The 13,107-nt window shown below is 38.0% G+C and overlaps 1 protein-coding gene across 3 annotated transcripts in view; it reads right to left on the bottom strand.

Annotated features, from left to right (window-relative positions):
• The window catches only part of LOC117409405 (nck-associated protein 5-like), a 195,036-nt gene that overhangs the window by 177,514 nt on the left and 4,415 nt on the right, over positions 1–13,107 (bottom strand). For 2 of the 3 annotated variants that reach the window (XM_034015403.3, XM_059032415.1), the window contains exon 2: positions 2,841–2,960. In XM_034015403.3, coding sequence (XP_033871294.3) covers positions 2,841–2,909 — 69 coding nt within the window. In that variant the 5' untranslated portion in view covers positions 2,910–2,960. Of the gene's footprint in view, positions 1–2,840; positions 2,961–8,831; positions 8,951–13,107 lie in introns of those variants that run through there. The other variant, XM_034015421.3, reaches the window with a different exon arrangement.

The following is a 13,107-nucleotide window of genomic DNA, read 5'->3' on the forward strand; positions in this document are numbered from 1 at the left end:
AAGTGTCAGGCTGTATGAATGAGAACTCATACGTGTGAATTGTAAAATTGTAACGTGTGAAATTCAACAGAAAAGAATCTTTAATAAGTAACTACACAGGAATACCCATCACTTACTGTAAAGCTTGATTTTTAAGTTGTTTTATTAATAATGGTCATTTTATGGCTTCAGACAGCAATAAACGCTTGGTAATAAATGCTACTGAAACAGGATGTCACCTCTTTGCTCAACATGATGAATCAAGGTTTATGATAAGCAAGGAGGGATTCATTGTTTCCGTTTTTCTTTCATGGTAAACTAAATTAGAGGCAGCGGTATGATCACAAACTTCCAAGCTACACCGCTTGTTCAATACCGGTGGACTTTAGAATCATTCAACACGACAATGCTCAGAACAGCAGTGATTTCAACTGTACCTTATCAGAACTCCTGAATCCAGAGAAATGGATAATTATACATTTTCCTGTATAGTCTACTTCTTTATTCAAAATTACAAAAAGTCGTAAACAGCGACTAAAATAAACCCAGCCAAGGTGTATGCCATCATTTCTAATGAAGTGTCAGGCAGTCATATCCAGTGACGTTACAATCACCTGCGATGTGTTTAAAGTAAGTCTGTGGCTTAGTATTACCCTACTAATTGAGCAGCATGTATTTTGATTCTTATAACAAACTAGCAATGGTTTGTTAATGAATATGAAAAAAGAAGTGTGTAAATATAATTGATATTATATATGCTACCGTTAGGTGACATTATCCACAAACACGGAGTGAACTTCCATTGCTATGCTGATGGTACCCAGCTATATTTGTCCCTAAAGCCAGGAATTTCTTCTGCCTGGGTGTTATTAGTTACTTGCATTTTCTAATATTGAATTCAGATAAACAGATGTTAGGCTAGTGGGATCACAGAACCAACTAAAAGGAAATGTGGGATTACTTGAGCTCAACCCTTGCAGTCTCTCATCAAAACCAAAGTTTGGGAGTTATCTTTGATCCTGATCTATCATTTGAGACTCATATTAGGGAACTTACTAAAGTAACTTTTTACCATTTGAGAAATATAGCCAAACTTAGACCAATTATTTCTGTATCTGATGCCGAGATACTAATGCATGCCTTTGTTTCATCTAGAATTGATTATTGTAATGCACTTTTCCCCCAAAACATGTGGTATCCCGCTTGCAGCTTGTTCAGAATACAGCTGCTAGAATTCTGATTAAAACCAGGAAAATTGAATATATTACCCCTGTTTGGGCCTCTTTACACTGGCTCCCTGTGCAGTAAAGTATTGATTTAAAGATTTTGCTGTTAACTTACAAGGCCCTAAATGGATTAGCACCTAGTTATTTGCAGGAGTTACTGGTCAAGGCATCTGTAGGCTAGTACAAGAGTCTTGAACTGGATGCGAGCGGTGATTGGGAGCCAGTGGAGTGAGCGTAGTAGTGGAGTTGCGTGGGAGAAGCGAGGCAGAGAGAACACCAGGCGGGCAGCGGAGTTCTGGATGAGCTGGAGCAGACGGGTGGCGGACGTAGGGAGGCCAGCCAGGAGGGAGTTGCAGTAGTCAAGGCGGGAGAGTACCAAGGCCTGGACCAGGAGCTGGGTGGCGTAGTTGGTGAGGACCAGACTGCACCCAGCTACCTCCAGACCCTCATCTCTCCCTACACCCCCACTCGACCTCTCCGCTCCGCCTGCACTAGAAGACTGGCTCTACCTCCTCTACGCTCCCCTGCCTCCAGAGCCCACACCTTCTCCACCCTCGCTCCGCAGTGGTGGAATGACCTTCCTACAGATGTCAGGACTGCCCAGTCCCTGACCACATTCCGGCGCCTCCTCAAGACTCACCTCTTCAGACAGCACCTGTAGAACTCCTCTGTTTTTCCCCTGGGACACTTATCACCCTTCCTTAAATGTGCTTTACTTGCTCTTATCTGCCCCCTATTTTACTGCATTTAATCCTATACTTCAGAGTACTGTAATCTGCCAAGTGTTTAATCTGTAGTATTTTGTATTTAATCATATCCTGATGTAACTATCACTGACACTGTTATCTGCTGTATTATTGAATTGTATTTTGTCACACTTGTACTTCTTGAACCAAAGTCATTGTATTTATCTTACTCTTAATTGTATTATTACTTGTACTGTGATACTTGAAATGTATTTGCTTACGATTGTAAGTCGCCCTGGATAAGGGCGTCTGCTAAGAAATAAATAATAATCATAATAATAATACTGACCCTGTATCTTCCAAACCACACTCTGAGATCACAAGATGCGGGGCTGCTGGTTATTCCTAGGGTCAACAAAAGCAATACGGGAGGTAGGGCTTTTTCTTGTAGAGCTCCTAAATTATGGAATGCTCTGCCTTTGTTTGTCAGGGAAGCTGGGACCATTACAGTTTTCAAGTCAAGACTAAAAACTCACTTTTATAAAATGGCTTTCTTATCTTAGTGAGTTTTAATGTAACTTTAAAATTGCTGCTTTTGTATTATGTCTGACATGCTATACAAATGTATTTTTTATTTATTTTTTCTGCTGTGTACCGTACAGTGCTTTGCGATACTTTTGTATAAAAAGGGCTATATAGATGCAATAAATAAATAAATAAATAAATAATATACCCAATATGATGGCTGTTCCTATTATTTCATGTGAAATAAAGCAGAAGTGCTAAAAGTACAGGTACATATTTTATAATACTAATGCTAATAGGAAGGATGGCTGCTTTGTTGCTTTGCGAAATGTGTTCCTAAAAGCAATGGCATTTCATCTAATCTGTTGGCTTTCAAACAAGGTCTTCCTGTAAACGCAGACAGAATGGACAAGCCGGTCCTTACCACAAGGCTGCTGTCCAATGACAGTCGCTTCCAGAGCTCTCTCTTCTCCTGCTGACTGCTTCCAGCCATGGCACCATATGTATTGTTTCTCTCAATGACTCGCTACACCTCCAAGAGCCACTGAAAAAGAAAGGCAGTCCGTTAACACTGAAGGCCTCTGCATGTTTCCCATTGTATAATCAGGAGGGTGGCAATCCCTTTCAACCGCTGTTTAGCAGTCACTCAGTCAGTATTGCGTGAGACACCATTCTACAAGCAAATGCTTTTCTTCTCCTTTCCTCTTGCTTTCCAGCAGTAAGCCTGGAGATGTGAAAGAGATGTGTGCGAGATAGGTGAAGCAGCAATCATCCTAATGTTGATATGGTCTGCAGTTATCCTTTCCTGTGTTGTTCTAACCCTTTCCAAACAGAGCTGGGGAATGGGCTTGGCTGGCCAATCAGGGGCCTCTGGAAAAAATAAACAGTTCACTTCATGCATAATACTTCTTTACAACCCTTGGAGCAACTGACTGACTCTTTCAACAGCACGAGCACAGTACTTATTTTATTAAAACTATTAAGAAGCACATGTGAAGGGCCTTACAACCTTTAGCCTGAGTGTGGAGATTACATTTTAGTGCTTTCTTCAAATTCACTTGCGGTATGTATTGTAGGTAAATAAGCAGCTTGGCAAGCAATAGGAGTAGAACCGAAATAACTGTGCTGCCTATGACACTATCACAGTTTATTATCCTGGATTTTGTCATATGAATGTACTTTTTTATAAGCATACAATCATCAAAATATGTAAGATGTATACACAATATAATCACTTTAGTAACTACCAACATGTATCACAAGGAACATTGATCTAATACAAGAACGCGGTCCTCATTTATAAAACTAAAGTCAACCAGTCAAACTTTTTGGCTTGTGCCTTCATAGTAGCAGCAGCCATATTCTTTAAAACACTAGCATGCTACATGGCCAAAAGGATATCAAAGTCAGTTGTTTACTTGTAAGTTATAGCATAAGACAAGAATGCAGAAAGTGATAAAGGTGTTATTTGGATTTCCAGACTTTTAGTACGAATGACTCCCTTTTCAGCTTGATGATGTACACTTTGGCCTACACTGTACCACTGCTTGCATTCTTATTCATTTCTTAGCAGACGCCCTTATCCAGGGCGACTTACAATTGTTACAAGATATCACATTATACATTATTTCACATTATACAGTTATCACATTATTTTTACATACAATTGCCCATTTATACAGTTGGGTTTTTACTGAAGCAATCTAGGTAAAGTACCTTGCTCAAGGGTACAACAGCAGTGTCCTCCACTGGGGATTGAACCCACAACCCACAACCCTCCGGTCAAGAGTCCAGTGCCCTAACCACTACCCCACACTGCTGCACTTGCATGCTGCTGTACAAGAGTCAGTGCTTGTTAAATTATTCCGCTCAGATGCACAGGACTTTCTTAACTGCTTACATCATATTCTGATTCAAATTGTTCTTTTACTTGATCATGTTATACACATGTTGATCATAGACAACCTGTATATAAAAAGACTGCTTTTAACAAGAGAGCTGTTATCATGTTTTCTACAAGAAAACAGAACAATTACAAGCAACGGCTTTGATTGTATGGACTTCAGCTGGTTTGAAAGAAAATAACTGTAAAAGAGCTTAGCGGATTAAAAAGTATGTTGATGATTACTTTGTGAAAACAAAATAGGGGGTGGAAGTAATTACAGGATCCATCAGTGCAATTCGTTTGCAGTTCTGCTATTGTGTGGTGAGAAGAATAAACTGGTTCTTGGACTAAGTACCATTGTGCTGTTCGGAGAAGATTAATACAGGACTTTTACATGTTTAAGCCAATAACAACAACAAAAAAAAAAAAACATTGCAGTTACCGCATGGAAGTCATTTTGGATCCTTGACAATACAATACTGTAAGTGAAATGTATGAGTTAAACTGTAACGCAGAGATGAAGTTGAAATATCTGTCTTCTCATTTCTTTGTTAAAGTTTTACCTCAGGATTTCTGTTTGTGTGTCTAAAGTAATGGTTATACTGTAGAAAACAGCTACATTTGTCCCCAGAAGCATGTTGTTCATGCTATTGACCGACTTGTTCCACATACATGTCCATCCCATAGATGTGTCTGGTAAAGTCCTTCTCAGTTTCCTGGGCTTGAAAGAAAGCTGAACAATTGTCAAGGGTGTGCTAAACAAACATGCATATTGTGCACACAAGTTATCATCTAAAAGAAATCTGACTGAAATGGGAACGCAATGGAAAATGTGGTTAAAAACAGCATTTGTAATGTGTTTTAACAACAGCTGCAGACATTAAAGCTGGGAGTTCACTGGCTAATTGAAGCAGATAAATACTTTGTTCAAAAGCCGCCATTGGAAGTGCTCAAAACTAACCAAGCAATACAAACAAGCCCTAATGTGTTCTTTGTGCTCGTCTTTAAAAGATTCCTATTTTCACATGAGAGATTCTGCACATGCATGCAGAGCTTGAATATGCAATGGCATTGTCTGGCGGTGGTGCGCCCGCAAGGCTGCGCATGGAGGACGGGTGCACTTGTGCGTTATATATATATGTGTGTGTGTGTGTGTGTGTGTGTGTGTGTGTGTGTGTGTGTGTGTGTGTGTGTGTGTGTGTGTGTGTTTATACAGTAGGACAATCTGCAAAGATTTCTTTCAAAAACATCAGCGTTGAGCAGGAAAGCCTCATGTTGTTTCTGCAACAAATAGACACTACTTCTGCTGCTTCTTAGGGAAAAGTATATATTTTAAGCTTCCTATGATAAAGGTCTTATAAGATGCAAGGATTTCTTAGTACATATGCAGTATGAACTGGAACAACTGGAAACCAAACATGGAGAGACTGGGGTTCAGTACATTGCAGCTAGAAACAGCTTGCCCATTGCTGCACTCACCTGCGTTGTTTGGTTCTGAATGTAGCAAAATGAACCAATAGGAGCATCTGGAGAACACAACACACTATGCAGGAGAGAGTAGCAAAGCTTGCCAAAGTAACCCCTGTGCTTACAGAAGCCCTGCTGTATCAGTCCCTTGTCTGTTATTTCTGAGTCTCCAAGGTGAGAATGTGACAGGTTCCAGTTACTGCTGATTGTGGTGTAGATCTCAGACCACTCGGAACAGGATGACTGAGATCAGTTATTAGCTTTTCACAGACAGCACCTTTGTATAAAAATGAGGGCAGCCATGCAATCTTTAGTGAATTTAGGCATTATTGGGCCAGGTTTACAAAGCTCAAGTGTAAAGTTACTTAAACGACAAATGTTAGGAAAGTTAATTAATTTTGCATAGAATCTACTAGATTTATTTCACAAAAGAAAAAAGAATTTGAAAAAAAAAGAATTTGGTCCAGTATTTGAAAATGAAAGCTGCTCATTAACTGATTTGAATTTTTTTTAGCTGCTGAAGCTTCCCTACTGTTACCCTAAAGATTCTTAGTTATCTTTTTTATTTTTATTTGATTCTTAGTTATCTTTTCTTTTTTGTAATGTCCTCTTCCCGGGTTTGAAATCATTACGTGTGGCTTCTACTTCTATATAGACATATTAGCTGAGTTAGTTACATCTACAGTAGGAACTAATACTGAAAAGCAGCAACTCGGGTGCTACATTTGAAGTTGCTCATTAAAATAATATAGATAGATAGATAGATAGATAGATAGATAGATAGATAGATAGATAGATAGATAGATAGATAGATGCATGCATACATACATACATACATGCATGCATGCATACATACAGCAGTAGTGTGGCAGCAGTGTGGAGTAGTGGTTAGGGCTCTGGACTCTTGACCGGAATATACACTAAGGAAGATTCCCATATCCACATCCCTGAATAAATTTGCTTTGAGTCTAGGCTTGGGTGTGAAGGTTTTGTGACTGCTTCTCATCAGACACTGGAACATGCAAACACACGTCTGCCTGTGATGAACACTCTGCTAATGACAGACAGCTCAAAAAAAAAACCACACAACCACACAACCATGTATAAAATAAACAAATCTTCTACAAAGAACAACTGTATATATTCATGTAATGTGGGAGATTTATACTAGAGGATTAAACTCCCCTAAAACTTCAATGAGCTTTGCTATTATTTCCTGTCTTGGCCTCAGCCTTTTTAGTCCCATGTTTGGGTAATCACAGGACTGAAAAACCTCTGGGAGATCAGAAATATTTCAACTGCGTCTTTATGCAAATATCATAATGCATGTACCTTTAGATGAGTGTGTCATGTGAAACCTTAGGAAAACCACAAGCTTACATGACCCCCACCAGAGAGGGCTGTGCCAGCAAAGATTAAGGGATTAAAATTGGCAGACCAATTAATGTAGTCAGAAATAATTCAGGGAATTCAAAGAAACTATATCAAAAAAAGAATCCCTGGAAATCAGAAACCCTTAGGTGCTGACATATCCAACAGTATATGCGGAAAGTCTGGCAAAAAGTTAATCACCACCTAACCCACATGTTCCATCACTTTCTTTCTGGACCACATACAGTAATCATCAAGCCGGAGGTCCAAGTTCAGTTTACAGTCCCTCGCTCTCTTCTACTGTCAGAGACAGGAATCTGTACAACACAACCTGTTTTATTTGTATCTTTGTGGAGTAGTGGTTAGGGCTCTGGACTCTTGATCGGAGGGTCGTGGGTTAAAGCCCAGGTGGGGGGCACTGCTGTTGTACCCTTGAGCAAGGTACTTTACCTACATTGCTCCAGTAAAAACCCAGCTGTATAAATGGGTAATTGTATGTAAAAACAATGTGTAAAAGATAATGTAATTGTATGTAAAAATAATGTGATATCTTGTAACAATTGTAAGTCGCCCTGGATAAGGGGGTCTGCTAAGAAATTAATAAAAAAAAAAAAATTAATTAATAATCCACACATTTTGGTTTGATTTAAAGTCAGCCACACGCCTCTTTTGTACTACTGCTGTATTGTTAGCAGGGTGTTTTCTAATGCACACCCATATTTCCATTAAGAAATAGTTTCTTTCTTCTTACATGACGCATCTGATGAAGAGATAGCAGTGCAGTATCTCATCTGAAAACAAATATATGGAATATATAAGTCTCGTATTGAAAGTAGAATTTCGAAGGTTGTTTTTCTATACTGTAAGACAATGCTGAAAATATCCTCTCTGTAGTCACAATAACAAAGCACTATTTGGAAATGACTGTTTTGTTTGGTGATGACATTTCTAATCTTCTACTGCTGCAAGTGGTAGCAGGACCATGTTTCCTTGCATTCCACAGTGCCATACATGTAAGTTTCAATTATAAAACATATGTGACTTTATTTATTAGGTTATAACATAATAGATCAATATCCATAACTTTTGATTTGATTACAGATTATGTTCTCCAGTTTTACCAAGATAACAATCCTCAGAACTAAACTGTGTCATCAAAATTGGGAAGCAGAAAAGGTTTTGACTCTTTCTTCGAAACTGTTTATAAAGAACAGTTAAAGAAAAGGCATGCAATTCCTTGCAAAATAAATGTCAGGTGTGCTTCACTCCTACACTGTACAAAGGTTCAATCTGTCATTCAGAGATCTTTCCCATTTACTTTTCTGCTGTTGTTAACTGATTTATAACAAACTCAGTTATCAATATGTAAAAGTATCCCTCACCCGGTAATTAAAGACACACATCAGCACCCCATTCAGCTCAATAAAAAGCCACAGCAAACAGCCCGAGCAGAAACAATTTAATCAAAGAGTGAAGACAATTATAACATCTGTTAATCTTTTGTGGGCGTCATAATCAGATGCTGCGGAGGAGTTTTTCTTGAAAGAGTGATCCTTTAACATCTGCTTCAGCAACACACAACCCGTTGAATAAACAAGCGTGACAAAGTGTGACAAAATGCACAACTACAGAAAGCTGAAGCCCTACTGCAACCTGAAAAAACGAAACTGTTTTCACTTCCATGTTGCTTACCATTTTGGTTTTGAATCCGAGCAGAGTGTCTATCTTGACGCATCTCAATGAGCTTTCTTTTGCTTCTCACATCTTACTGCTTAAACAATCACTGGCTTTCCTTTTCACTTTCGCTATATCATTTCTCCAGTGAGATAGTGCAGCCTATTCAGAGTCTGCACTACAGTGTGTGCTCTGTCTGTGCCAAACTGAAAAGGAAGAGGGGTGCCCTAAATAAAACCTCAGCAACCGATAACCACCAATACTATTTCAGCAATTGGACTATGCTATACTTAGACTTGGAAACCCCTTCAGGAAGATTGTAGTATAATATTCTGAATGGGTCCTCTGGTTGGCCATGGTAATTTTGGCAACCACCAGTTTCTGACCTGCTGTGCTCATTCTAAATGACTATATAATGAAAGCATTCAGTCAGTGTCTTGCTGTATGTTACATGGAAAAGTTTTGTTTAGCTACATGAAATAGTTGAGTTACATTTTGGGATTAGCTTATATTCATCATAGTTTCTATTAAACAAAATATTTGTAATAAATATAAAAATTGACAGAAATATGTTTCATATAGAACATGTATAACTGTTATGTGGGGGGGGGGGTGTAGAGCTTTTTTACGATTGATCAGCACATGTTTTAATATTTCAAGTCTAAGTAAAAGATTCCTTTCATAGGATATTAGAAAAGAGGTCAGTTTAAGATAATTCTGAAGCAAAGACCTAGTTTATAAATGATTAATCCAAAATCCTCTCTGTATGCACAATATTTTTATGAAAAATAAAAACCCCACACACAACTGAACTAACTATACATTACCCACAAGTAGTCGTATGGTACCTCAGCTCAGCAACGCCCTCTACTGGTGAAGCTATAAAATCCAGCTTCAGATTGCAGTGTTTTTCAATACCGGTATTGTGACTGATATAGTGTACTGTAAATTAAGGTTTTGTGTGTGGTGTTATTGACTGAAGTCACATATTCCACAGTTCCACAACAAATTGTAATCTGAATTAATGCTTTACTATGGCTTTACTATGAATGTAAAAAAGACCGAAATATTTTATGTATTGTAAAGATTCTGTATTTATGTATTATTATTATTATTATTATTATTATTATTATTATTATTATTATTATTATTATTATTATTATTATTACCAGTATGAAGAAGAAGAAGAAGAAGAAGAAGAAGAAGAAGAAGAAGAAGAAATTTGCCAATAAATAGGTAAAGTTCAAAGTCTGTCAGCAGCCTTCAGGTCTCATGTGATGCTTAATTCTACAATTACAGTTTCTCTTTTTGATTTTTGCAAGGACCTGAACTCTGTAAGCTACCAACCAAAGGGGTTTCCAGCAGCTCTATAAATGTAGCTCTTTTAGTCTCATTGAATAAGGATCGTTTAGCTGGAGATGAAACAAAAAAGATATGTATTCTTCATGCAAATAATCTCGGTCTGCCGTCTAACCATCTAATACATTTTTATTGAGACAAAAAAAAATTGTTCACAATGTCTTAGTGCCTTGCTAATTAAGTTGCAAAACTTGTTTAATGAGTTGCCCAGGGTTTTATTAAATACCCATCCAATGTGTGCAGGGTTATCTTTCAAGAAGGAATACAGCCCTTGACCGGCACATTGTGGTCAGTAAGGGTACTGAATCGTGACAGGTGCAGGCAGACAGCAGCAATTCCAGGGTGTGGAACCCCCCCTCCCCGACAGGGTTCATAAACTGCTGTCAAGTCAATGTAGGCCCTGAATGAGATCCAGGGTCAATAGAAATTAGCAGGGGGTCTAAGTCCCAGTGTGATTTTTCACACCACCAGAAAAATAATCCCCCCACATTATGCCCCTGTCCTTACTGTGCACTTCCAAAACAAAATAGTGTGATTTATACACAGCTGTCTCCCTCCCACTCTCTTTCTTTATTGTACTGGATCAAGAAAGACCTGCGAGCCGAGGTTGTATTGTTCCCTAAGCCACTGTTCTTCAAAAGAGCCTTTTGCTCTTACAATAGGGAATAACGAATATCAAACAGGTTGTTCCATTTTCCATTCCCCCAATGATTAAAAAATAAAATAGTAACTGGCGAAGAAAGCACTATAAAGAAAAGAGGAATACAGGTTCAGCCTTAAGACTTTCCTGACAATACACTCTGTGATAGCACAGCATCTGTGATGCTGTATTCATGTTGCTGTTGACACACAGAGTCATCAGAATGCTTTTGGAGCAGTGAAGCTACTTTGAGTGTAGGAACTGAAAACATTTTCTGTGATAGCTTCCTTTGCAGCTGCACCAAGTACTTTTAATCAAGTCCTAATTCGTTTTCCATTTTTTGAGGATGAATACAAAGACCAAGATGAACAGCTCAGGTCTATATACAGGTGTCCCTGTGCTTCATTTGTATGCTTGATGTTTTTGTGTGTGTGTTTTTTTTTTTTTTTGGTCTGGGTCATTTCACAGCCAATTGTTTGCTTTTTACAACGCTCTTGACTTTTCTTGTTGCTACACGAGAAAAAGTGCTACGTTTCACTGCTGTGGAAATAATGCACTTTCTGTATAGTGTCAGGACTGTTACCATATTAGAAATTCTGACAGCAGGTCAGGAAATTGATCCTTATGTCCCAGTTCCCTTCCTCGCTGCTTCAGAACCACAGTGGACTACATACATTTGAGGGGCATCTTCTTGTTAGCCTTGTGCAATCAATATTTGACACAGAAATGTTTTCATGTTCAAGGGCTCTGGCGGGAAGTGATTATGACTCCCACCTTTGAAGCTGCATTAACTTGCTGTACACATAATGCACACCAGCTTAAGGCCAGGCAGGGTCTTGAAAAACACACGCCATGTCGTTTTGAATGAACAGTGTTCAAACATTTCAGTTGTAATGTTTTTCCTTTCATGAATGAAAAAGTTGAAAGCCTATTCAATGAATGAATGATGGGAGCTGTACTACCTCCAGATACTTCAAAGAAAGCATTAACACCTTTGAGAGCGGGGCAGTCTAAAAACAGACAAAAAGGTACTACCTACTAAGCAGTTGTGATTGAAAACTTTTTTAATAAAGGATGTTATGGCAAGTACTACTGCATTTACTGTTGGAGGATATCTGTCTGCAAATGTAGTCACTAAGCATCTAGTCATATATTTGGGAATTGGACATTCCTTAATCACTTACTGAAATATTGACCTACCGAAGTGAGGCATTTACTATACATGTGTTTTCTAATTTCGTTTTTTGTTGGATTATTAGATGACAGAAATGTGTTACATGCTGTGCTGCAGTGCTACATGTATTCAGTAATATGAGAAGAGGGGAAGGGAAGCTCATTATTAGGGTGCTACTACTTTATGTTTACCTCTATGTTTAATTGGTAAGACTTTACATTAATTGTCTTTCATTACAATGCACTTAATGTGTGCATCTTTTTGCACGATATATGCAAGTGCCCAATTGTATCATAAAATGGTTAGGGTCAGGGTTAGGGTTAAGGTTATATCATTAATGTACACATTAAGTACATTGTAACTATGTATAATAACATTGTAATTATGTGTAAGTACACATGTATTTACTAAGTAACTACTATGCAGAGACACTCAATATAAAGAGTAACCGATTGATTAATGTACCTTTTTCAGATTTTATCTTGTTAGTTCTGATCTACACAGAAAAACACTTTGAAAGTGTATAAGTAACAAAATGCACGGTATACCAGTGAATGTTGAATGAACAATTTGTCCATTATTACATATATATATACGTTTGTGCAAACTCATATTTGTTCACAGACCTGTGTTGCATAATCACCTATTTCACTGTTCCATGTGAGATTAGAATAATGCATCTGGAGCTGCACAATACTGATTTGCTCTTTTCCTTCTAACATAGCACCTGCACTGAGTGGTTAATTATTTAGAGCCCCGCAATGCCCCTTTTTATGTCTGGTTTAGTTTCAGAATAATAATGTCACAGTGTGTGCTCTCTTTAGTGTGCCTCAATGCATAGTTACATATATATATATATATATATATATATATATATATATATATATAGTTGTTTTTTTGTCTAGGTTCATCATATGTTTTTTGAAGCTATATATCTTACATGTACGACTCATATACACCATTTCTAGAAAATATATTGTGATTATCCAAAGGGTACAAATATACTTTAAGGTTTCAACCAATGCCTGCTGATTCAGTTATTACACTTTTAACACTACAAGGGCCAAGCTAGGTTCATTTGACTGACATCTGACATCAGTTAACCTGTTTAAAATGCAAGA

This window comes from Acipenser ruthenus, chromosome 10, assembly GCF_902713425.1.
Source record: "Acipenser ruthenus chromosome 10, fAciRut3.2 maternal haplotype, whole genome shotgun sequence".
Lineage (NCBI taxonomy): Eukaryota > Metazoa > Chordata > Actinopteri > Acipenseriformes > Acipenseridae > Acipenser > Acipenser ruthenus.